The 26917-nt window shown below is 38.1% G+C and overlaps 5 protein-coding genes across 5 annotated transcripts; all 5 read right to left on the bottom strand.

Annotated features, from left to right (window-relative positions):
- Positions 1 to 770: 770 nt before the first annotated feature.
- On the bottom strand, positions 771 to 2138 carry LOC113568942 (olfactory receptor 2AT4-like). Its single transcript, XM_026997085.3, has one exon. The coding sequence runs from the start codon at positions 2133 to 2135 to the stop codon at positions 1176 to 1178; it is 960 nt and encodes a 319-aa protein (XP_026852886.2). The 5' UTR covers positions 2136 to 2138; the 3' UTR covers positions 771 to 1175.
- A 3681-nt stretch (positions 2139 to 5819) lies between these two features.
- Positions 5820 to 7138, bottom strand: LOC113569115 (olfactory receptor 1E16-like). The gene has a single exon (XM_026997221.3). The coding sequence runs from the start codon at positions 7094 to 7096 to the stop codon at positions 6137 to 6139; it is 960 nt and encodes a 319-aa protein (XP_026853022.2). The 5' UTR covers positions 7097 to 7138; the 3' UTR covers positions 5820 to 6136.
- Positions 7139 to 10560: 3422 nt separating this feature from the next.
- Positions 10561 to 11840, bottom strand: LOC113568968 (olfactory receptor 2AT4-like). The gene has a single exon (XM_026997104.3). The coding sequence runs from the start codon at positions 11838 to 11840 to the stop codon at positions 10884 to 10886; it is 957 nt and encodes a 318-aa protein (XP_026852905.2). The 3' UTR covers positions 10561 to 10883.
- Positions 11841 to 14076: 2236 nt separating this feature from the next.
- LOC113569447 (olfactory receptor 2AT4-like) lies at positions 14077 to 15389 on the bottom strand. The gene has a single exon (XM_026997455.3). It carries the CDS (start codon positions 15307 to 15309, stop codon positions 14362 to 14364), a length of 948 nt encoding a protein of 315 aa, XP_026853256.2. The 5' UTR covers positions 15310 to 15389; the 3' UTR covers positions 14077 to 14361.
- A 9816-nt stretch (positions 15390 to 25205) lies between these two features.
- LOC145643297 (olfactory receptor 52K1-like) lies at positions 25206 to 26755 on the bottom strand. The gene has a single exon (XM_081700400.1). It carries the CDS (start codon positions 26753 to 26755, stop codon positions 25808 to 25810), a length of 948 nt encoding a protein of 315 aa, XP_081556526.1. The 3' UTR covers positions 25206 to 25807.
- Positions 26756 to 26917: the final 162 nt, after the last annotated feature.

Below are 26917 nucleotides of genomic sequence, written 5' to 3'. Positions count from 1 at the left end.
GACCAGGCGGAGGCAAAATCACATCCACAAATTCATATTGCAAGTTGGCAATCTGTGCTTTCTGGGACAGAGATTAGGATTAAGGAACCAGAGTAGGATTAAAGTTTTCTTTTAGGAATCTCTGATCCAATTTATCTCTCCCAGGAACCACCATTGCCAGAGCAACAAGGATCATCTCCCTCCATGGTTTCAGGAGGATGATGTGGTCAATTTGGATACATTTTTCCTGATGTATCTGGATGCCCTGTAGTAGCCTGCTTGTCTCATTGATAATCTTCCTGTTTTATGATTTTGCTCACTATTTTGTAGTTAACCTGCTTTATCAATAACATGCTAAATAAATAAAATTTTATTTTGCCCGTGTCCTGCCTCATTTGTAAGAGTGGCACCAATATAATGAAGGTCAGTTAAAAATTTATGATGAAGTTGGTTATATGTGGCTAATTTGCTACTGTCATTGGTAACATTAATGTCTGTACAACTCTGTTGTAATTACATTGTTGTAATTGTTTTCTATAACAAAATGAATAATATGTAATATGCAATTGTAACCCACCTAAGTTTCTCATGCTAGGGAAGAGTTACATTCAGTGATCGTGTCCCCACTGTTCAGTGAGCAAAGGTTTTGCTCACCATGTAGTCTTTTTTTTCCTCACACACACGCACACACACACATATGCAAGGGAGACTGTAGTTAAAAGGGACTGAATTTAAAACGTGCACGGAAGAAAGAATACGACCAGAGATAGATAGATAGAGACTGTATATATGCAAGCAGTGAAGATAAATGCTGTCAACACACAGCATAAAAGTAAACCAAGGCAACTGTGAACTTTTGGCTCCAGTGAGAAACTATTCAGAAGAGAATGTCATTTGGTGGTTCTACAACTACAATCTGAAATATTTTAATTGAGGAGAATTATGTTGTTTGAAGAATGTTAAAAAAGAAAAATATAAACATATAGAAATTAAAGAGCTACAGCATAGTAAATCAAAACGTATTTGTTTCACAGTTCAGTAAATAATCCATACTCTTGAAATATTAAAGCACAACTTGTAAAACATTGCTTATGGAATAAATATTGGTAAATTGAAAATATTAGTCTGTTTACATAAAATAAAGTCAGGGGGAAAGAACATGTACATACTGTATCAACTGAGCAGTGCGCTGAGCTTCAGGGAGCTTTCAGTTGATCATTGTGAATTTTTCTCAGCTTCATCATGACAGATTCTCGAATTTCCCTAGTTCGAAAGCAGAATATCATTGGATTAACAAGAGGGGGAAACAGACTATACCACATAATCACCATAATGCGATTAGCAAAGTTCATTTGAACCTTTACATCAGTAATATAGACAGCACATCGTGGCAGATAGTAAAGGCATATGATAAGAAGCTGAGGACTACACGTGGAGAATGTTTTGTACTTTGCTTGAACATTGGATATTTTTAAGACAGTTAAGATGATTGCTATGTAGGAGAATATAATGAAAGCAAGGGGTCCCAAAAGCACAATCATAGCTATACTAAAAGAAAAAAATGTAATACTCTTTAAATCACCACAGGCCAGTCTAGTTATTGAAGCTAGGTCACAAAAGCATTGTGTTATTATATTGGAGTCACAATAGGGCACAGCTATGGTCTGATGAACTACCACAGGCAACCACACCACTGGAATTACCCAGAACACTGCACATGCAATTGCACTGGACTGATTTGTAATAATCGCAGGGTATCTGAGGGGGTTACATATACTAATAAATCGATCAGCAGCCATTAATAGCAAAGTGAGAGATGTCACAGTCCCAAGATAATGAATAAAAAACATTTGTACAAAGCAAGCATGGAATGACAGAGTTTCATCTTTTAACAGGTACTTTGCAATTATTTTAGGCATTGTGACTGTTCCAAAAATAAAGTCTACTGCAGCGAGATTACAAAAGATCAGGTAGCATGGTTTCTGAAGGCTCTTTTCATAAGACACAAATGCAATAATGAAAATGTTCCCCCCTGAAAGTGTGAGATAAATGAAGAGAAGAAGGGTTCCAACTGCTGCGTAATATTCTGGAAGAACTCCTGGAAATCCAAGGAGGAAGAATTCTGTAATTGTTGTGGAATTGGCATGTCGGTCCATGACTTTGACAGTGTTCCAAAACCACTTAATAAAACATTCACCAACTCACTGCAAGTTTAAAAAGGAAACAGTTAGGTCTAGGTTGTGTATTTTGATATAATAAACATACTGCTAAAAAAGCTGAATTTAAAAATAAGCTGTAACATGATTTAAGAATAATAATACAGTTGTAAGGATACAATAAGTTATATTTTCCAAAACATTTTGTAAATACCATTGCAATAACTATGTATTTAGTGCTAAAATGAATCAGTGTATAATTATGGTTTCTTGCCTCCATGTATGTTTAATAGTAGTTGCAGAAATGTATTCTGAAGAAAATTCTGAAGTCTACATTGACAGAACCCAACTGAAAAGAGGTCATCGCTGCATTACTTTATAAACATTTTTCCAAAACACTCGAGGCCTTTTGCTGCTTGAGGTAATAATATATGCTCTAGAGTCACATTGCCCTACTACACCAAACCAAATACCAAATCTCAGCATGCCTCAGGAGAACACTGGAGATCGGCCTCTTTGGAATATTGCTTACACCTGACTCTAATTATCCTCTTAATTTTTAAGTAAAGCTGTAACCATTCCTCAGTGTGAAGTAGTGTTATTTTATTATGCATGCTTAGCATTATCTTTGGATTGCCTTTTTAGTGTCGTCTACCTGGACTGTTTTTGGATTAAGATTCTTTGGTTTTGCCCTGTCTACAGGTCGCATGTTTAGTGTTACTCTGGTTTTGACTCATGCCTGTACCTGACTTCGACTTGGAAAACCTTACCTGTTTGTGCAGCCTCTGCATCACCTCTGACTACTGCCTGTTTTTGGATCACATCTTGCCTCTTTTCCTAAGTAAATTGCTATTCAATATCCTAATCTGCGAGTGTCCTTATTATCTTCACCCGTTACTGAATACTTCGCCTAAAATGCAGAAGGCAGATTCAGACAATTTACAAGAGGCTTCACAAGGTCAGTTGTTGGTACTACACCAACTGCTACTGGAGGGTTTTACCCATTCCCTTACCTCTGCTTCCAGGAACCAAGTTGGCCAGTCAGTAAACAAGCCAAGACCGACGGTGACCCCGAGAGGTGCAGAGGTTTTTTGCACCAGTGTTCCCTTTATTTCAGGAACTGAACAGGCAGTGATGATCAAGCCAAAATAGCCTTTATGGTATCTCACCTCACTGACAAAGCATTGGAATTGGTGACAGCAGTGTGGTCACATATTCAGACATTCAGTTATGATTAGTTCACTGCAGAACGTGGTACAGTCTTTGACCATGCTCATGAGGGCAGAGCCTACAGGGAGCTATTACCCAACTTCTGTCAGGGGAATTGCTCTTTTTCAGAATATGCTAGAGAGTTTCAACCCATTGCAGCAGGTAGCAAATGCCCAACAAGTCCTTTAGGAACTACTTGTAATTCTGAGCTCATGCAATGTGAGTCATTTCATCTTCATCCTACAGATAAGGAACATAGATGACATTATGGGCTTTGTTTTGACTGTGGAAGGGCTGAATAGACAACATCTTACAGGAATGCTGGCTGTATAATGGGTTATGCGCCAACCCCTAGAAAAATTGCGAAGGCATGGTCTCTAGTTCTTTCCTTTTGAAGATTTGTTTATACAGTCACAGCAATGTCTCTCTGTTTCCGGCCCTGATCAATTCTGGAGTAGAGGGAAATTTCATCCACTCATCCACTTCATCCACTGGAGTACAAGTACTCCAGATTTGTGTTGAACCCTTAGATGTTCCTATAGGCATCGCAGCCTTCGACAGAGGTCCGATGGGGAATGGCCACATAAAATTCCACACACTACCAGTTAAACTTGTTGCCAGTGCTCTACACATGGGACAACTTGCCTTTTTGTGCTAGATAAATCTCAACACTCTATAGTCTTGGGGATGCCTTGGCTAGAAAAACATAACCCTGTTATTCCCTGTGCTGAGCAACAGCTGTTATCCTGGTCGCCTTTCTGTTTCCAGAACTGCTTACAAAGACCTACTGTTGCACTTTGTTCCACCTCCATTTAGAGTCCAGAGATCGATAATCCATTAAGGATACCTCCAGAATACGAAGGTCTGCAAGTGGTGTACAGTAAACAAAGGGCTTCTGAGCTTCCACCTCATTGTTCTTATGATTGTTCATTGTAGCTTTTGGTAAATGCTTCATATCAAAAGGCCAGGACCTATCCCCTTACCCAGGAGGAAGAAAAAGCCATGGAAACATATGTGCAAGAAGCCTTAAGCCAGGGTTTTATTCATCGTTCTACATCACCCTTAACTTCTGGTTAGTTTTCATCAAAAAGAAGGACGGGAGTCCTGCTGCATGTTTAGTGTTACTCTGGTTTTGACTCATGCCTATACCTAACTTCGATTTGGAAAACCTTACCTGTTTGTTCAGCCTCTGTATCACCTTTGACTACTGCCTGTTTTCGCATCATGTCTTGCCTCTTTCCCTAAGTAAATTGCTATTCAACATCCCAATCCCCTCATTTCATGGCCAGAAAACCAGATCATCAGATTGTCCTTCTTCTATCGGGCCCATTTGCCTTAGACCTGTGGCCCTGGCTCTCTGGTCCACCACAATGTCAACTCTACCACATCTATTCCTGAACCCTATTGTGATTTGGCTGATGTATGTATAGGTATGAAGGCCACGCAGCTTCCTCGCTATTGCAGTGCAGATTGCTCCATCTGGCTCCTCGATAACAGGATGTCCTTGGAGGAAGGAGTGATGGAACAATACATTTAGGAGACCTTTGGTCCAAGGGCCACTCCACCATACCTCCCTCAGTCTGCATCTTCTTTTAGTCAAAAAACCACAGTGGCTGAGGTTATGCCTTATTACCCTTCTAGTGAAATACCTGCACACTGTACCTCTGGGCCAAGCAACTTTAGAGCAGCTTAGAGATGTGCTGTACTACACAAAGTTAGATCTACGGAGTGCCTACAATCTGATTAGGATCAGAGAAGGTGACTGTGAGTACCTGGTTCTCATGTATGGCATAGCCACAGTGGCTTCCATATTTTTGTTTCAAGACAATTTTCTCAATGATTTGCTCAATGAACAGGATCTTTAACAGTCACCTCTAAATTTTTCGTTAAGAGAGGCTTTACAACTGCAGTTTTTAGTGAGTTAAGAAAAATGCCTGACAAGAGTGAAGTATTTACTATCTAAAATATTTCACCTGCAATTGTGTGAAACCGTCTCTAAGAAGCTGCTTGATTCAGTGGGCGATTTGTGGACGATTCGAGGAAACCCATTGTATCAATTGAAATAGTTAATAGCACCAAAACTGGGAGCTTTTAGTTATTTGCAGACAATATAGCTATACTGGGGGAAGGGCTGTTCCCAAACATGGACTTTCATGCAATATTCAGTGATCATTTTTAAATTGTTACATACAAATCCTGAGGAATGTCCTTGTTCAATAAATATTAATTGAAATTTAAAAAAAATATTACTCTACAATTTGAAAGATTGCTGTAGAAATGTAAATATATAATGAAATCATTAATAATCTTGTAGAAATAATAGTAGTATTTTAGAATAGTTGTAGGCATGCTCTATATAGCAGAATCCTTGTTTTAGGTGTAGTGAAAAAATCAGATGTCCAGAGAAAACATCCACTATAGAAAAAGAGAGACAGAGAACTCTCCAAACCAATGCAATCTTTAAATTGTCTTTATTGTATCAGCCAGTCATAACTACTTTTGAAAAATGCACATGTAGCACTTGCTTAGCACTTCTTCAGGGCATGTGGCCCTGATCTATATTCACATTAGTCATTTAATTTAAATCAGTTTAAATTACTGGAGAAAGCTGAGAAAACAAATATTTGTATGTAATGGGATTTTTAATTCATATATGTGAACATATAAATAAATGTAATAAAATAAATGCTATTCCTATGACTACTGACTAGACAAAAATAGATAATGGATAGACAGAGACTGTTATAAAAAGCATGTGTACATACTGTACTGACTGAGCAGTGCGCTGAGCCTCAGGGAGCTTTTAGTTGATCATTATGAATTTTTCTCAGCTTCATCATGACAGATTCTCGAATTTCCTTAGTTCGAAAGCAGAATATCATTGGATTAACAAGAGGGGGAAACAAACTATACCACATAATCACCATAATGCGATTAGCAATGTTCATTTGAACCTTTACATCAGTAATATAGACAGCACATCGTGGCAGATAGTAAAGGCATATGATAAGAAGCTGAGGGCTACACGTGGAGAATGTTTTGTACATTGCTTGAACATTGGATATTTTTAAGACAGTTAAGATGATTGCTATGTAGGAGAATATGATGAAAGCAAGGGGGCCCAACAGCACAGTCAAAGCCACAATCAAGGAAAAAAATGTAAGACTCCTTAAATCACCACAGGCCAATCTAGTTATTGAAACTAGGTCACAAAAGCATTGTGTTATTATATTGGAGTCACAATAAGATGCGGCTGTGGTCTGGTGAACTATCACTGTCAGAAATGAGATTGGAAAAACCCAAAAGAAAACACAAGCGATTGCCATGGAATGGTTTGTAACAAGAGCTGGGTATCTGAGCGGGTTACATATGGCAATAAATCGATCAATTGCCATCAATAGTAAAAGGAAAGAAGTGACAGTGCCAAAATAATGGACAAAAAACATTTGTGCAATGCAACTATGAAATGTCAAAGTTTCATCTTTTAACAGGTACTTTGCAATTATTTTAGGCATTGTGGTGCTTCCAAAAGCAAAGTCAACAACAGCAAGATTACAGAAGACAAGGTAGCATGGCTTTTGAAGACTCTTTTCATAAGACACAAATGCAATAATGAAAATGTTTCCCCCTACAAGTGTGAGATAAATGAAGAGGAGAAGGGTTCCAACTGCTGCGTAATATTCTGGAAGGACTCCTGGAAATCCAAGGAGGAAGAATTCTGTCATTGTTGTGGAATTGTCATGTTGGTCCATGACTTTCTTGTTGTTCCAAAATCACCTAATAAAACACCAGTCTACTCACTGCATGTTTAAAAAAGGCAACAGAAGGTTAGATTCTGATATGATTAAACATTCTGCTAAAATCATTAAGCCAAATTTAAAACATATCTGTTACATGATTAAAAATGTAGAAATACAGTTTAATGAGGATTTTCTCCTAATAATTATAGGAAACAATTACAGGTGAAATACTTCTATCACATTTTATAAATACCACACTATGTATTAAATAATATAGACTTACTATCAGCAGCTATCCAAATATTGCTCTCTTGCCTCTGCCAAATGAGTTAAACTGTAAATGTAAATGCCTCCCTTATGTAAAATAGTAGCTATAGAAATGTTGGAACTGATAAAACCCAACTGAAATAAGTCACTAAAGTACCACCTTATAAACATTTTTTTTCAGACACTGGAGGCATGCTACTACCTGATGTAATAATAATGCATGTTGTGATGTTTGTGTTTACTCTGTGCTCATGAGGTCAGCAGAGAATAGTGTGGAACTTCAAATAAACTGCTGTTCTTCAGTCAAAATGACTGCCACTTCTGTTTTTCTTCAATCTGAGAAACACATCACGACACAAACATATCTCTGGGAATGAAAATAAACACTGATCATACATAGTTGGGGGTACATTCTGTGGTTTCCTGAACTGACAACAAGACAGTAAATTAAAACTGGATTTATATTATTTAGCCATTCTATGACTGGTTTGGTGCAATAGCATGTTTATAAACAATTTTAAAGCTAACCCTTAATGTTAATTATTATTGTTATTAAAAATAAAATAATAATAATAATAATAATAATAATAATAATAATAATATTGCATTTTATTTACAATGCACCTTTTATTTAGGTGAAGATCTCAATGTGCTACAAAGATAAATTGAATACCATGGTAAAACTATTATATAAAAGAAACAAGATTAAAACATTTTAATAATACTAAACAACAAATCACTATAATATTTAATATAAATGAAATACATCAACCTCAGACTTTCAGTAAGACAGTAAAGCATTTAAAATCAGACCTACCCAGCCTGCATTTGGCTGTGGAAAGTACCAGAGAAAACATGTGTCATGGTTTCCCACTAAGGTGTTGTGGTTCCTATGGCACTGAGAACCATGTACTTTTGTTTTGTTTGTTTAAGGCTATTTGCCCCTAAATCCGAATCTTCTGTGGTCATCTAGTGCTCATCTGGCATGGGGGAGATTGTTAGTCTAGAAGGACACCCAGGGGTCTCCCTCTCAGTGCATATTTTCAGGTGTCCAGCTCTGTCTCTAGTCACCTGCATTGATGACACCCTGTCTCCAGTCTCTGGTTTTGAGCACAGTGTGGAAAACATTGCTCTGCCTAGAAGATGCTACTCTGCGTGGAAGAGGCTACCCCTGTGTCCTGTTTCTGGCAGTTCCTGTGCCTTTCTGCCTCCTAGAGGGCGCCATTGCTGTACCACAGTTCACAACGCCTTCCAGCTTCTTTCATGATGTTTCTGACTGCAGCGTGCCCTGATTTCATGGGGCGTTGCCTCTGTCCTGCTTGCCTGTCCTCTGCCAGGCTGGTCCCTTGGTTTGTTCCCCAGATTTTTTTTTTGTTGTTGTTTTTTTACATTTTTCAGTATCATTTATTTATGTGGATGCTAACTTGCGTTCTCAATTGCAAATACACCAAACAGTGCGTGAATGTTACATTTACACTGGCCTGCAAATGACAATAGGACAATGGAGCATGTAGCTAAAAAATACAAAAACTACTTACAATGATATGAAGCTTAACGATATTAAAAAAACATAAAGCACTTATTAGCTATCAGTCTAAATAGCTAGCTGACTAGAATACTTTTTATTTGACTTTTTATGAGGCTTAACTCACGAGTCAAATCAAGAGTCAGTTAAGGAAAAGTCACCAGAGAGTTAAGCAAAACTGAGCTGAAGTCTGACTTGAGTTCAAGTCGCTGACTCAAGTTGACATCTCTGCCCTGCTGCAGATGCATTCTCCCAATTAAAACCTTCACATTAAGGAGGGTGGAAAACTCCTCATCTCAAAAGAGCTACAAGAGCTGTGGGGATAGCAATGAATAATAATATAATATTTAAACTCTACTTAGTATTTTTTAATGAAATAATTTGCAGCATGTTATATCAGATGTCATGTATTTATTTATCATTCCCTCAAAATTATTTCAGTTATTTTGTGCAGCTTGAATGTTGGGGTAATCACGTGAGTTTGTCATATTTTGCAGGAAAATTGCAGTAAATATATTTCAGTGTCAACAGAAAGATATGTCTCCTCTTGTTTTCTAGTTCTTTAATGTTATCAGAATTTGTGTATATGATGAACAATACCCTAAATTCAGCAGCAATCTACAATTGCAAAGTGGGCACATTTCATTGCGGCATGGATACCACACTGTTCTTCACTCAATTGCAGTGATGCTTATATTGCTTTGTTTTGGTACAACACCACACAGTGGAAGACAAAGGTGGTTTGAGTTCTAGCATTAATATAGAATTTTTCACCTTAAATAAAGTTTTTTGGTTTTTTTCTGTTATGTGATCAAATAACATTAAATCAAAGCAATGGACCTCAGAATCTCAATCTTAAATGCAATCTCATCTATACATTGTATTTAACTGTGTTGACTGTAATGACCTCATTTCAGTGAAGTATGAATGCCTGAAGTAGAAAGAAATATAGTTATGACATGATTGCTTTTTAAGGCGGATTGCATTCAATTCTGACACAAATTCAGTATTTCATTTTGCAAAGCCCTACATATTGTTTTTCAATAAAGAGGTCATATGAAATGAAAACAATACATTAGAGGTTTTGCTTTTCAATCTGGCATGTATTCCACATGTTGTTACGTCATGTGTGTTTTGTATTTCTTGAGATTCCACTTAGCGTAGCAGTCTTAACTGCATTTTCATTTGGCAAAATTGAGTGTCAGACTGCAATATTCTTACTTTTGTGTATAGAGGGAAGACACTCAGGACATTCTATATACAGAGTAGTGTAAATATTCACATAAGCACCAGTTAAGAGACAATTTTGACTTGAAGTTATTTTTGTTGTGAAGTTTAAGGTTGTCAGCATTTTTTTGTGCTTTCTAGACAGCTTAATGAATTATAATTATATTAACATGGGGCAAGCATTAACCCCAAGCTAACCCTACCCCTACCCTACTCCCTATACATGACTCACCCACATGACACCTTCTAGAAAAAAAAGAAAAAATCAATATACAGATTGATTTGACATACACGTTATGTAATCCTTTAATTTTTCACATAACTGCAATGGATGGAAACCCAACTTCATTTGTACTTTTGTTTTCTACTTTTCAAAATGCACATAACATTGACAAATCATCTGAAGGGTAATCCATACATTCAAGTGAACTTTCAGTCCACCTCTTTTTGCTAATTTTATAAATCTGGATTCAAATATCTAAGTGGAAGGGTCAGAAATTAGAGGACATGTGAACTCTGAGGCCTTCAAACTGTTAACACAAAATGCTGTAATTTGTCTTCTAAGTTTTATTTTTTTAAAGTGGAGAGTGAGGTACTGAAAACATTACTGTTTTTTAAGTCTAAAGGTGCTCTTATTTGATCACTGGTCTGAAGATGCTTTCAGTACTGACTGGATAAAAGAATTATTTAATCAAGATTTTTATGAATTACTAAAAAATGAACACATAATATATGTACACAGCTAATCATGTCCCAAAAACATTTTTTAGCCTAAAGCTTTCAGTTGATCACTTTCTGAATTTCAAGTTTTCTTAATTTCATCACAACAGCTTCTCGAATTTCCTTAGTTCGAAAGCAGAATATCATTGGATTGACAAGAGGGGGAAACAGACTATACCACATGCTTACCAAAATGCGAGGACTAATGTTCATTTGGACCTTAAGGTCAGTAATATAAGCAGCACATCGGGGCAAATAATAAATGCATGTAACAAGAAGCTGAGGGCTACACGTGGAGAATGTTTTGTACTTTGCTTGAACACTGGATATTTTTAAGACAGTTAAGATGATTGCTATGTAGGAGAATATGATGAACATAAAGAGGCCCAACAGCACAATCATTGCCACACAAATGGAAAATAGCATTACCTGCCTATAATCACTACAGGCTAGCTTACCTATAGAATTTTGATCACAGAAACACTGTGCTATAACGTTGGAGACACAATAGTGTTCGGCTATGGTTTTTACTACTATCACTGTCATCAGTGGGATTGAAAACACCCAAATAATTACACAGGCAACTGATGCAGTATGGTTTGTAACAAGTGCAGGGTATCTGAGCGGGTTACAAATAGCGATAAATCGATCAGCAGCCATTAAGAGCAAAAGGAAAGAAGTGACAGTCCCAAGATAATGAATAAAAAACATTTGTACAAAGCAAGCATGGAATGACAGAGTTTCATATTTAAGCAAATATTTTGCAATTACTTTAGGCATTGTGGTGGTTCCAAAAGCAAAGTCCACTGCAGCAAGATTACAGAAGATCAGGTAGCATGGTTTTTGAAGGCTCTTTTCATAAGACACAAATGCAATAATGAAAATGTTTCCCACTACAAGTGTGAGATAAATGAAGAGGAGAAGGGTTCCAACTGCTGTGTAATATTCTGGAAGGACTCCTGGAAATCCAAGGAGGAAGAATTCTGTAATTGTTGTGGAATTGGCATGTTGGTCCATGATTTTTATCAGTGTTCAAAATCTACCTGGTAATACACTTTAGGAAACAAATAATACACTGAAGTGTCTACTCCCTGCAATTTTAAAAGGGAGACAGAATATTAGGTTGAACACTAAACATACGTGTACTGATGTAATTATTAATTTAAGAACTGTGATCACTATTTTATAATACATGTTTTCTTTTTCTAAGAACATATTAATAAAATCATTCTAAATCTCTTTTGAGATGAGTCCTGTAATATATATTTTGGATCATTTTGAAGCTAAGTGCCTTGCCTTTATGTATGTATGTAGACATACAAAATTTCCAATTCCACACTGACAATATCCAACAGAGATTGATTCACCCACTTTATATGTGCTTTTCAATACACTTGAGTCCAACTAGTTGATGCAAAAATAAAATATGCTAATGTAATAATACTTGATGTCACATGTCCTGATCATTGTTTTTGTTTTTGTTGCTTGTCCTCATGTACCACCAATTAAACAGTTCTTTCTCAAAGAAACCAAAGCACATTTAAAGCAGCAAAGGACTAAAAAGCCTTCCATTCATATTATGGTTTTCAAAAAGTCTGCAACTTTACTAATAGTGAAAATGAAATCTACAATCAGTGTAATAACCAGATAAGCCACTATGGCATCTTCTTTTTTGTATCTTGTAAACCTGATATATATATATATATATATATATATATATATATATATATATATATATATATATATATATATATATATATATATATATATGATCTTTCTCCAATTGAGTGGCTTAACAGTAGGGTTCAGCCCTCCTAAAGATAGCTAATGACCTGCTTTGTGCTGTAGGTCATTGTACAGCTCATTTACTCTCGTTAGAGCTTAGTGATGTAATTGATCAGGGCATTTCTATTGATCCTCTTGAGCACTTGCTGGGTCTCATTGGGGTACTAAACTGGTTCAGATTTTAACCTTCCCACAGAGCAGTTGTAGTTTATGTCGGGAATTACTTCTCTCCTGCTACTAGCATCATGCATGCAGGACTGCTGGGGTCTATACGATGGACAATACGCTTCTCCATATATGTGCTTCAACTGGCCAGTATCAATGGACACAACATTCTATTCCATTTTTATGCACATGACACCCAGGTTTTTCACCTACTGATTTGTGCTCATTTGGGAGTCTTGATGAAATCAATCTCTGAATGGCAAATAATTTTCATCAATTAAACGAAAATAGATAGGAGGTTATTGTCATTAGTCCTCTCAAATTCACTGTCAGTCAAGGTAAAAACCTTGGTATACTGTCAAATCAGGTGAAACCTCTGGTTAAGGACCTCAGTGTTTGACTCTGACTTCAATTTTGACCATTAATTCTGTTGTCTTGAATAGTATCTTTCACCTTCTGTCAATAACAAAATGTAAACTTTTTCAAACCAATCAGGATTTCAAAAAGGTCATACACACCCTTCTCATTTTGCCTAGATGAATGTAGTGGCTTTTACATAGGTGTTGATTACAGCTCTTTGGCTCGTCTTCAGTCAGTACAGGATGCAGTAGTAATATTCCTCAGAGACACAAAGAAAAAGGATCAAATTACTCTGGATTATTTTATTCTCTCTGCATTGGCTCCCTGTACTTTATATGGTTCAGTTCCAGTTTCTTTTATTTGTTTTTAAGGCCCTAAATGGAGCTGCTCTGTCTTACATTATAGAACGTCTTCACCCTAATCCATATCTTACGATCAGCAGCTCCGAGCTGTTCCATGGTCTCAGCGGAAAGGAGACGGTAAAAAATATTAAGTTACCAGTAGAGATCTGCTCCCTACTAATATATGTTAAGTTGTCATAATTTACAGCATTGTAATGCCAAACACTTCCACCTGACATCAAGGAGAGACCTGGTGTTCACATTAGTATCAATAAAACAATAACTGGTGTTTCCGGCTAACAATTTTGCTTATTTTCAGTATTTACCTTTGTTTAGATAAACAGCAAAGAGTTGGTAATTTAAGCTTGCATTATTATTTAAATCATGTGGCAATTTGGTTTTAAAGGTGTTATATGAATAAATACTTACTAGAAACAATCAACAAAAATATAAATGATGCTGCAGTGAATTGCAATCAGCATACCTAACAAATCTGCCTGTTTTCAATGAAGACATTGTTTGCATTGTTAGTTCAGTTTTATTTTAAAAGTACAATAAGTTTTCAAACTTACTTGGATATTTGATATAGACATTTGTGTCATGTTATCTTATATTGATGATGAAATGATATTCACCTTTAATACTACAAGTCCTTGCACTTAATTTTGTCTAATTAAGTCTAATTAAAGTTTGTGAAGTAACTCACCTTCTAATTTTAAGATGACCATGATTATAACTTTACATTGTACTGAATTGGCCTACTGAGAAACCTTTGTTTCAGTAAAGGTGGTTTCAGTTGATCGCTCATCTGAATATGCTTTCAGTACTGCTGCAAACATCTGAGAACTAAGATGAAGAGTATTTCATCAGCCTGAAGAAGCTTTTTGTTAATAATTTGACATGACCTTTCTTAATTTCATCATGAAAACATCTCGGATTTGTTTAGTTTGAAAGGAGAATATCACTGGATTGACAAGAGGGGGAAACTGACTATATAACATACAAATCATAATGCGAGCACTAATGTTCATTTGGACCTTTTGGTCAGTAATATAAGCGGCACACCGGGGCACATAATAAATGCCTATAATAAGGAGCTGAAGGCTACATGTGGAGAATGCTTTCTGCATTGCTTGAGCATTGGATATTTTTAAGACAGTTATGATGATTGCTATATAGGACAACACGATGAAAGCAAGAGGGCACAACAGAACAGTCATAAATATACAAAAGGTCAATAGCTTTACATGCCTAAAATCACTACAGGCTATTTTACCTAGAGAATTATGGTCACAAAAACACTGCTCTATTACATTGGAGTCACAGTAGTGCTCAGCTATTGTCTTTAGAACTACAGCTGTCATCAGTGGGATTGGAAGCACCCAGGTCAGTAGACATGCAATTGCTGTGGAATGGTTTGTAACAAGTGCAGGGTATCTGAGGGGGTTACATATGGCAATAAATCGATCAGCAGCCATTAATAGCAAAATGAAAGATGTAACATTTCCACAATAATGGACAAAAAACATTTGTATAAAGCAAGCATGAAATGGTATTGTTTCATCTTTAAGCAAATATTTTGCAATTGTTTTAGGCATTGTGATGGTTCCAAAAGCAATGTCCACCACAGCAAGATTGCAGAAGATCAGGTAGCATGGTTTTTGAAGGCTCTTTTCATAGGACACAAATGCAATAATGAAAATGTTCCCTCCTATAATTGTGAGATACAGGAGGAGGAGAAGGGATCCAACTGCTGTGTAATATTCACGATGAACATCTGGAAATCCAAGGAGGAAGAATTCTGTAATTGCTGTGGAATTAGCATGTTGGTCCATGACTTGTCAGTACTTTATATCCACCTGATAGACACTTGAAACACTGGAGTATCTACTCCCTGCCAATTGAAAAGGGAAACACAAGTTTACATTGTAAAGAAAGAAAACTAAACATGTAAGAAAACTAAACATGCTTATACTGAATAAAGTATTAACCCAAACATACAAACTGTAATGACTTTTCATAATACATCAAAAAAATAAATAAATTCCTAAGTCCACATCATTGTAAATCCATTTATTCTAAAAGTATGTGTCAAAAAAATATAGAACTAGGATCACTCAGAATCTAAGTACTTTCTTGCCTGTATATTCAACAGTATTTGTTGTCTCTTAGAAGTCTTAGGCATACAAAATTCTCACATCCACACTGACAATAACCAACTGAGAATGATTCCCTTACATATCAATTTATATATGCTTTTCCAATACACCTGAGTCCACCTAGTTGATGTACTTGATGTCATATGCTCTGATGTTTACATCCAACTAAACACTGTGGCAGTATTTCGTCCTCAAGGACACTAAGAAATGCTTAAAATAATGTCACCTCATGGAAGACATTTAACCCTTTAAATGTCTTCCATGAGGTGACAAACAGTAAAAATGAGAACTACATGGCCAACATTATAACTAGATATAAAACGCAATTGGATCTTAAGTGAGTAAATCAGGGAGCATGTTTTTAAATGTGCTTTAACATATTATCTGCAAAACATTGAGGATGAATTGAGGGCAAAAGAGAAACACAATATAAGGCAAGCAATCAATTTTTTTTCCCCTTCATTCTAAATCTTTATCAGACCTTGGGTAAACAATTATCAGACCTCAGTTTAATCCATGAACTGAGTAGCAGTTCCTAGGCATTAATGGTAGACCTGATGGCAGTGGGATAGGAGAAAGCATATTTGTTGTGTGATGTATGTTTTTTTCCTCTGGTGATTTGTCTTGGCATTTGTCTATTCCAAAGTTGTACTGTATTTTGTCTTATTGAAACTCTTATCTTTTCTTTGCCTACCCCTTTTCCTTGTTTTGTTGTTTATGTTACAATCTGATAGTTTTTCTGTTACAGACAGCCCTTGCCTTTTAACTGTGGATCATGTTCTGGATTATGATTATAGATTTGCCCTGAATAAATCCTGCTCTACTCAGCATTTACATTCACCCCTCAATCATGGCTCATTACAGAATGACAAGCCTTCTAAGGAGGCAGTGAGAAAGTAAGCCTCTGGTATGTGCTTGTTCCATTGTGATGAAACTCTGGATGTTTCTAGGAAGTCTGGACACCAAGCCGGAGACGGCAAATCCTCTGGCGTTGTAGGTACAAGGGCATCTCATCATTCCCAGACTTCCAAGGAAGTTCCCCCATTCTTGAGCTATGATGATGATGATGAGATCCCAGGTAAGTGGCTTGGGTCTACGCATCTTGGTCCAAGTTACAGGGGGGAGCAACCTGTAGCTCAACGCAAGGGTAGACAAAAGTAACAACCAGAAAACCCATTCCAGGAGGGTTCTGTTTCTGTTTGTTCCTCCAGATTGAAGATGCATCCAGCTCCCAGCATGAAAGACACTGCCTGGTCTCCTGAAGCTGTGGCCAGTGGTGAGCCTGTTCCCATGGCTGTATCCTGCCCCACAGCACCCCTGTGACTCTAATGCACACCTCTAAATCTGCCAGACCCGCCAGCAGCTGTGTGCTCCAGACCTGCCATGATGTCACCACCTCATGGTTCCCACCCATCCTGTCCCCATCTGTGTATCCTGCGGCCTCTCCGTCTGCCTTCCTGTGTCTCCTGTGACCACTCCTTCAATCTGTTGCCCATTCCCTTTTGTTTTCCATCTCCTGTGCCTGGGTTGGTTAAGCTTCCTTTTGTTGGATCTGTCTCAGTTCCTGTTGTTGTGCCTGCTCTTGTTTCTTCCTCTGCCTCTGTTTCTGTTCCTGTGCCTGTCAGTTTTTCTTTTCCATTGCCTTTGTCCATGTTTGTTTCTGTTCCGGTGTCTGTGGTTTGGATTTGGTTGTTTCTGTTCTCGTGTCTGTGGTTTGGCCTTGGTTGCACGTTTTGTTGCTTCATCCTGTTTTGCCCTCTGTCGTCCCTCATTCAGAGTTGAAGGACTTCTTCCCCCTGTCTCCTGCTCCTGCTCCATGTCTTGCCTCATTGTCCTTGGCCCCAACTCCTGTATTGGTTTCCTCTGTTTCTGTCTTGTCTCCTGTCTTTGCACAGTCTTCGGTGCCTGTCCCTGTCTACTCTGGTGTTCCTTTGCTACTTTTGTTTTTTGCGCTACAGGGCCATGCATTGGGGGGGGAGGGACTATCATGCCTCTCTTCTGCTAGCATCACAATGACCTTGGCATCCTTGTCTCATGCTCTGTTGTTCTGGTTCCAGGTTTTGTTCCTTGTTTCATTTCCTCCTCCCATTTTCCTCATTTCCCTCTCATCAGTCTGTGTATTTAAACCCTGTATTGTATCTTTTAATTTGCTGGTCATTTGTCTTTCAATTTGTCTCTTCATAAATTGTACGTTTTGATATTCAAACGTGTATCTTTTCTTTGTTTACCCTGTTAATTTTGTTTTGTTCCCTGTTTTTTTTCAATGTTAGTGTTTCTATGAACTATGCTCTGGATTATGATTATCGATTTGCCCTGATTAATCTCACTCTACTCTGCATTTGTGTCTGCACCTCAATTTCTCCATATTACAGTAATCTGATTTTACAGATGTTGAGGATTTGGCTAAAGAGATTTAGTTGCAGTAATAATGAGTGTAAAAAAAATAGGTATAGTGTTTTTAGTACTTTTGGTACATGATTTCGCATCTACTAGACATTAGAATATCTCTCTCAACTCACAGACATAATATCCAAGGAATGTTTATTGAGTAAGCATAGGTAGGAAAAACATGCATAACAATCATTGACTAGAATACTATTAATCACCAGGAGTATAAATTTCTTTAGAATAACCACCCTACCAGTACAGCTCGGCTTGAAATACCTTGCTTCAGGTCTCATGGACGACAGGCATCGAGACTATTTTTCATCCAGGCTCCAAGATGGTGGAATGAACTCCCACTTGCTGTCTGGACAGCAGAGTCCCTTGCAGTCTTCAAATGCAGACTGAAGACCCATCTATTTGCAGAATATTTAAAGAACAACTGACCCTGCACCCATATTGACTGACTAAATTAATACTTATTGTAGGGTACTGTTTATGTTGTTTAATAAACTCTGGCACTTTTCTAAGTCACTCTGAATAAGAGCATCTGCTAAATGCCCTAAATGTAAATATAAATGTAACAGGCAGCCAAGCAAAATTTAATGCAAATACTTTGAGGTGGATGTGATAGCTAATTAGGATAATAGAAAACACAAAAAACAAAAGAGAAAGGAGCATCCTCTGGGAATGACCAACTGGGTAACCTTCTTATTGACCAAACAAAACCAACAAAACGAAATTATTAATCAAACAAAATTTGTGATGCAAGACTACTAGGCTAATTGTGGTGCTGAGGAGATTGTATAACAGACAAGAGGAAAGAGGTAACGAGCCTAATTTGATTAACAATTAATTATTATTGATACCACCTGGTAATGTAGACGGGAAATGCAAGTTTTTGTGACTCGCTGACGTTCGACCCTATCGAATCGTCTGCTGAAGCATGAGTTCCATTGAAGCTGTCTGGAGAGAGAGAGAGTCCCAAATGAAGAATCAATTTCCTTGGAGTGATGGCTCTGAAGGAGAATTTGTCACCAGAGTAGCTCATGAGAGTCCGTTTCCATGAAATCTTCCCAATGGCAGTGCACGAGCTATGAAATCCGATGACTGTATAAGGACCAGGATTCTTTGGATGGGGGATTGGGTCTTCAGTGCTGGCTTGAATGAGATCCATATAGACCTTTCTGAAGCAGGAGTGGGTTTGTTACCAGCAGTGTATTGGAATTCCAGTCTTCACTAGATGACTGTGCTCAATATAAGCCATGATGGGCAAATTCTGACGAATACACAATAATGATAAGAAATTAGCAAGCTACAAACAAAAAGAAACAAAAAATATCAAAATTTACATCTGGTAAAATGAGATAACCTGGATTTGAGTATTTCTAACTGTAACGTGACAAGGGAGGCCAGATGCTCGTGGATGTAGATAGATAGGTTTATTATGTTCTAACTTCGTTATGGGTGAACAAGCCAGGGTTGAAACCAGGAAAGCCAATATAGGGGTAATCCAAATCATGCAGGTAAACAGTCCAAGTCCAATAACCAGCGAGCAAAAACTAATCAGGCAAACAATACAAAAGGTGTAGGCAAAAATCAGTAGTCCGGAGAGCAAAAAACGCAATTGAAACACAGGAAAGCAATCAAGAAAATAATGGTATGCACAGTCAGAACTAGTGGAAATACTTCACAGTATCCTAATGTGTGAGACAGGCTTAAATAACCAACTACACAGGTGAAGTCAATATTCTGGTGATGATGATCTGATGTGAAGTTCAGGATTGGTGGAGTGCTGGGTTGGGTGATAAACTGCCTGCTGGGTGTTGTAGTGAGATGAGGAATCAGGTGATATGACACTAACTGCTTAGTAAGAAGTTATTGACTTTAGCAAATTAAAAATTAGAGCCTTTGTCTCTGCCAAAGTTTCATGGCAAAGTTCATTTTTTTTGTTTTAGTAAGTTTTCGCAGCTCACACCTTGCAACAGATTGAAGAGGGGGTTGAATTTGTCAGGTATATCTTGGAGGAAAAAAAGTTTTCAAGATTAGGGGAAAATAATTTAAGAGATACAGGAATACATAGGATCCACCACGAATCAACTATAAAGGAAATAAAGAAATATAGGAATACAGAAAAATAAAGAAAATCATATATTACTATCCATTTCTGCCTCCTGAACTTAGAATGAAGTATTGTAAACAAACCCTGGGAGGGGTAGAGAAATTTAATAATCAATTTATTATTTTCATAATTTCTAGAAACTATTACATTTAGAAACTACTCAATTTAATATACTGTCTAATTGGTTCATGTAGGATTTCTGGTAAACACAACTAGGAGTGAGTAACAATTTGTTTACAGTATGCAATATTATGTAAATTAATGAGGAACAAGTAATGAAGAAGTAATGAACAGTAGCAAGCTTCAGATTTTGCAGCTTAATATTAAAATAACCATACATTACTGGTTGATTGTCATTTGACATCATGGTAGATTAAATGGCAAGTTTTTACTTTGTGAATGTGTGGGCTGAGAAAAGTTACTTGCCTTGGTTGGGATTTGAGTCTAATATAACCAGGCTAGAAAGCTTTTAACCTTCCATGAGTGTATGACCCCCTCTGGGTTGAGGGTCAGAATCCAGGCCATCTTGATAGCTCGGCAATTTAAGGCTTTGTTTCTTGACCTCACAGCACCAGTGGGTCCTATGTCTAGTCTTTGGCCTGGGAATGGGAGAGAGCTCTCCTCTTTGTGTTTTATGAAAAAATTATATAAATCTCAGTTTAACATAATACAATTCTATGAAACATATAAATAATTTCATACACATAGTTTATACAGATTCTAAATCACTATGTGATACAAATATTCATAAACCAAAATGAAAGAAACACTATAATTCACAAAGAAAGTGAAATATCTTGGTGGTGATATACTTAATATATAAGGTTATATATTTTTTCATATTAAATCCGATAACCCAGTAAAAGCCCTTTACAGGCCTATATGTACTATATGAAAATTGGCCAAGCAAACTTTTGACTACATTGCACTGGTTGCATTATTATATGGAAACTGATCCTTGATCCTGTTATCCCTGAAGTAAAAAAAAAAATGGTTTCATGAGAGTACTTTGAATCTAGTGAATAGGATGGTAGTATTCTTTCTTAAGATTTCTGTAAGCCAATAGACACAGATGAATATTTCAATTTTCTTCTATTTGACTACTGCATATTGTCCTGCCTACTGTCACAACAAACAGAAATGATCCCACATCCAATTACACTGTACCAAAATTCCTTGCGAACCCCATCACAGAAATCATTTTTCCACTTGTTGATTATGTGGTCACCCCTGGACTCATATCATTTGCCATGCTCCTGCGTGGTGAGAAAGATTTGTGGTGCACGTGGACTTGTGGGTAATTAATGTGTTGCATTCAACTGTTTTTCTTGTCATACTGGGTTTTGTTATTTTTACAGTCTGTGGTAATGCCATGACTGTAAGGGATACAAAACACTGCACCTGGTACCACCCCTATATAAGGTATAAACCTTCTCACTAGTCCAACACATCATGTTGGCTCACTCGTGGCTTCACTATGCCTTTTCACCCTCTTTATTCCCAGTATTTCCTCCTCCATGTGTTGATATCTTGTTCATGACGCCACGCGATGGTTCATTCCTTCATTTTTCTAGCTACTAGTTGGGCTTCATTTTTTAAAGACTGTAAAACAAAGGAGATGGACATTTTTCTCTATAACATTGTCTTTTTATCTTTTACTGGCTCTGAGGTCTTTTTGATTGCTGCTGAATGTGCCAAACCATGGTGTTTTTTGCATTAAAATGAGAGTTGAGTTTCTTGATTTCCTTACTGGGTGCTTTTCATTGAAAAATGTGTTATGCCTGAGTGCTTTGTGCTTGTTAAGTCTAATCAGTATATCTTTTCTTTATTTATTTTCCAGTGTGTGTGACCAGTTAGATGTCAGAGTCAGGGTTTGGATAGGGTTAGGGTTCATAATTTCGTGTACTGGTTATGTACATGGCGGTGTTGGGGTGTTGTGCAGTGTCTGTTGGGCAAATAATGTTATTCAAAATAATATGTTGCAGAAACAGTAAAGAATATACAGCACAAGTCAAACAATTGGACATAACTTACAGAATGTGTTTTTCATAGTCTTAAAGGCATTAAAATGTAATAGTTTATTTCCAATATAAATAGTGAACATTGAGTTCCTATATAAGAAATTATTTCCAAAATAATAATTACATTTAAATGAATTTGAATTGCCCCCTGAACAAATTCAGAAATTTAGTCCTTCAAGTGCTCAGAATATATGAGAATGTCTTTAAGACATCATAGGCTGCCTCATGAATCTGATTAAAAGAAAACAAAGAGCATGTAAAGCTGTCATCAAAGTAAAGGTGGCTTAATAGAACTTTAAAGAATATAACATCTAAGAAAGTTAATATTTGTTTAACACAGTATAATCATGTATTACTTCATCATTTTGATACCTTCGCTGTTTTCTAAAATGTAAAAAATATTTTAAAAATGTAACGGTGAGGGTAAGTGGTAAGGAGGAGGACGCATTTGCAGAGAAGAGTGATATTTATTAGGGGCAAATCCAAAATCAGAGTCGATAAACATACAGACTAGGAGGCAGGAGAAACAGTCGGGAACCCAGGGGTGGAGGCAACAGGAGACACAGACCAGGGTGGGACAGGCAGGGAACATGAAGCCTCGAGCCAGGAGGCAGGTCAGAGAACTGTCAAAATGGTAGTGGCAGCCTTTTGGGGAGAGCTTCGAGGAGAGCTTCAAGGAGAGACCACTGGTCCAGGCCTGGCACGAGGACATCTGGAGTGTCTTCTACCACTCCAGGAACAGGTACCAGCTGTAAGGCGTCCTCTGCCCCAGGAACAGGAACTGGCTGGTCCGGAGGCATGGCTGCGGCAATCAGCGGCGGGTCTGGGAGTTCCGGGGGTGCGGCTACTGAAACAGACAGGCCGGGCTTTCACACAGGGAACAGAATCAGGCTGGGCAGCCGGGAACAGGATCAGGATCAGACTGGATGGCGTCCCTCACGCTGGAAACTGGATCAGGATCAGACTGGAATGGTGACCCTCACGCCGGGAACTGTACAAGATCAGACTGGATGGTGTCCCTCACACCGGGAACAGGAACAGACTGGGTGGCTTGCGAGATAGCCCCAGGTGCAGGTTGGGTGACCCTGGAGGAACACACAGATACAGAACCCTCTCGGCAGTTCTCAAAGTAGACACAGGCTATGGGGAGCTCGCATTTGCGCTTGAGCACACATGGATTGTCTGTGCATTCACTCCGCCTACTCACGCCTTGCGCTGCAGGCCATTCCCCCCTGCAGCGTTGGTCAAGACAGGGAGACTCTTGGCGCTTACCTGGGATCTTGTTGCCATCAAAATACATGGGATTCTGTTTTTTCTGAGAATGACGAAATGCCCGTGTACCCACAGTGCCAGGGGATTTGCTGTCTCTGGTTTGGTGGTGCTGAGACGTAACGAACCCGGACTGTATAGAAACAGCCGGGATTTCGTCCCAGCGGAACAACCACCTCCCAGAGTCTCGCTCTCTTGCTTTGTCCTTGTTTAGATGTTCATTCTGTAATGGTGAGCAGTAAGGAGGCAGACGCATGTGTGGAGAAGAGCAAGACTTCTTAGGGGCAAATCCAAAGTCTTGAGTAGTCTGGAATCTTTAGCGTAGTCTGGAGTCATAGAGCCAACATAGAGATAGAGAATACAGGGCAAACCAAAAACATACGAAGGCAAATAGGGGAATCAGGGTATAACAGAGGCTAAGAAACGAGAAAGCTACAATAAACATACAGACTAGGAGACACAGAGTACAAACTTACAGGCATACAGATACAGGCTTGCAAAAACATACATCCATACAGCCAAACAATGAACAGCCAAGACAAAGGGAACCAGACAGGGTTTAAATACATGAACTTAACAAGACTAAAAACAAAGAACAGGTGAAAGTAATGACGGGTGTGGAAAACCAAACGAGGGGTGGAGAAAACGAAACTAAAGAATAGTACCAAAATAATCCACTTACACTTACAGACTTGTAGTCTGGCTGGGCTCTGCAGGACTCCACAGAGTCCGACCCTGGACCATATTCAGGGCCCCTCCAAAATCGTCCAGTGGCCTCCTCCCCTGTTGTGGGAGCGTGGAGTGATGCCAGGATGATGGAAGGTCTCTCTGCAGGGTAGTAGGACTCTACAGAGTCCGATTCTGAGTACTAGACATTATTGTACCAGTTCCAGTAGCCTGACGTGGGTCCATAGAACTCTGCAGAGTCCCCACCCCGACCACACTCCCCAAATTCCCCTGTCGGAGTCAGGAGTGTTCCCAGGAATAAGGAGGGCTTCCCTGCAAGGGCTGCTGGAGGTGTTTATGTCCCTTCTTACCCTTCCTTTTTTCCCCAATCCCAGGCATCCTTCGTTGGTCTGTGTTTCTGTGACGAGGAGGTTAAGCAGGATGCAGGAACGAGTCGCAGAAACAAGAACATACGTTTATTTTAAAACATATAAAACACAACATAGCATGCAGGATATTGGATTTAAACACCGACAACACAGACACATAAACGATAGACATTTATACACATACTAATGACACAATGAGGAGCAGGTGTGAGACATAAGGAGGGCGTGGCCACGTTGATGAATACACACACGAGGAGACATTCGGGGGAAGGGGACTGGGACAAGTACAATTTGAGCACATTAATTTGTCAGGTGTGTGTGGATATGTGAAAATGCATCACAGAATTTACCTTACATTTGTCTGATGTTACTGATAATATTAAACTTAGTGATAATAGCAGCAAAATATTTATTTAATTACATTTTCATTATGTTGCTATGAGGACATTCAATAATAGTAAAAAAAAGCCTTCATCATTTAATTACTTAATAATTTAATGATATTTAGACTGAAGCATGTACTCAGTTTGTATTGAAGTATGTACTCAGCGTGTACTCAGTTGTATCATAGACAATTTCAAAGTCCTGTCCCCAGACAAGAGAAGGAAGTCTGCATACATTATATTGTCACTCTGATTGGCTGGTGCTATATTTATATATTGACAGCACATCTAACCACCAATTAACATAATCTTGATTTATATTTATGGCATGCAGCAGACACTTTTATCCAAAGCAAATTTACAATTGCGGGTTAAAGGCCTTGCTCAGGAGCCCAACATTGGTAGTGTGGTGGTGAGGCTTGACCAAGGAACCTTCTGATTACTAGGCTAATTGTCATGGTATGGCCCTGCCCCCTCCCCAAACATCTTGGGGCGTGTGTGTTCGTCCATGTTGCCACGCCCTCTTGTGTCATCCACCTGTTTCGCATTTTGTGTAATCATCTTTAGTGTCTATATGTCTCCTGTGTCATAATGTGTTTGTTGGTTTTTGAAAGGTGTTTAGTAAGGTGTACAGAGTGTGAGTGTTGTGTTTTATGTATCATTCGTGTGTGTAACAAACGTATGTTCAATCGTGCCTCTTCCCCACATCCTGTGTACCTCGAGGCGTTACACTAATACATTAAGTGTTGAGCCTCTGTAGTAGTGTACATACTTTCAGTTGATCACTGGACTGAAGATGCGTTCAGTACTGACTGTGCAATGATCAGAGAACTCAGAAGGAAAGTATATAACCAAGATTTTTATGAAATGTCCCTTGTGCAAATAAAGTATGTCCACTGCACTCATGTCCGAATGACTTTTTTAACCTGAAAAAGATTTCAGTTAATAATTGGTTATGATCTTTCTTAATTTCATTATGAAAACCTCACGGATTTCTTTAGTTTGAAAGCAGAATATCACTGGATTGACAAGTGGGGGAAACAGGCTATACCACATACATATCATAATGCGAGCACTGATGTTCATTTGAACCTTTATGTCAGTAATATAAGCGGCACACCGGGGCACATAGTAAATGCATATAACAAGAAGCTGAAGGCTACATGTGGAGAATGTTTTGTACATTGCTTGAACACTGGTTATTTTTAAAACCGTTACGATGATTGCTATGTAGGAGAATATGATGAAAGCGAGGGGACCCATCAGCACTGTCATAGCCACAGTAAAATTAAGCAGAATTACATGTTTAACATCACCACAGGCTATCTTAATTATAGAATTATGGTCACAAAAACACTGTGCTATTACGTTAGAGTCACAGTAGTGCTCAGCTATTGTCTTTAGAACTATAGCTGTCAGCAGTGGGATTGGAAGCACCCAGGTCAGTAGACATGCAATTGCTGTGGAATGGTTTGTAACAAGTGCAGGGTATTTAAAGGGTTTACATATAGCAATCAATCGATCAGCGGCCATTAGCAGCAAAGTGAAAGATGTGACAGACCCCAGATAATGGACAAAAAACATTTGTATAAAGCAAGCATGGAATGGTATTGTTTCATCTTTAAGCAAATATTTTGCAATGATTTTAGGCATTGTTGTGGTTCCAAAAGCAAAGTCCACTGCAGCAAGATTGCAGAAGATCAGGTAGCATGGTTTTTGAAGGCTCTTTTCATAAGACACAAATGCAATAATGAAAATGTTTCCCACTACAAGTGTGAGATAAATGAAGAGAAGAAGGGTTCCAACTGCTGCATAATATTCTGGAAGGAGTCCTGGAAATCCAAGGAGGAAGAATTCTGTAATTGATGTAGAATTGGCACGTTGATCCATAACTTTTGTCAGTGCTTCAAATCCACCTGATAATACACCTGATGAAACAAATGAAACACTGGGGTGTTTACTCTCTGCAATATAAAGTGAGAAACAGAATGATAAATTATATCTTCGAAGAACATTGAACATACACATACAGATGAAATTGCTAATTCAAGT

Source organism: Electrophorus electricus, chromosome 17 (genome assembly GCF_041902795.1).
Source record: "Electrophorus electricus isolate QZ-2024a chromosome 17, ASM4190279v1, whole genome shotgun sequence".
In the NCBI taxonomy this organism is placed as follows: domain Eukaryota; kingdom Metazoa; phylum Chordata; class Actinopteri; order Gymnotiformes; family Gymnotidae; genus Electrophorus; species Electrophorus electricus.
The sequence above is the reverse complement of the archived record's forward strand: the minus strand, read 5'-3'. Positions and strand labels throughout refer to the sequence as shown.

Coding starts and splice junctions, on each gene's coding strand:
- LOC113568942 (XM_026997085.3), bottom strand. CDS start 2,135: ATGGACCGACATGCCAATTCCACAACAATTACAGAATTCTTCCTCCTT.
- LOC113569115 (XM_026997221.3), bottom strand. CDS start 7,096: ATGGACCAACATGACAATTCCACAACAATGACAGAATTCTTCCTCCTT.
- LOC113568968 (XM_026997104.3), bottom strand. CDS start 11,840: ATGGACCAACATGCCAATTCCACAACAATTACAGAATTCTTCCTCCTT.
- LOC113569447 (XM_026997455.3), bottom strand. CDS start 15,309: ATGGACCAACATGCTAATTCCACAGCAATTACAGAATTCTTCCTCCTT.
- LOC145643297 (XM_081700400.1), bottom strand. CDS start 26,755: ATGGATCAACGTGCCAATTCTACATCAATTACAGAATTCTTCCTCCTT.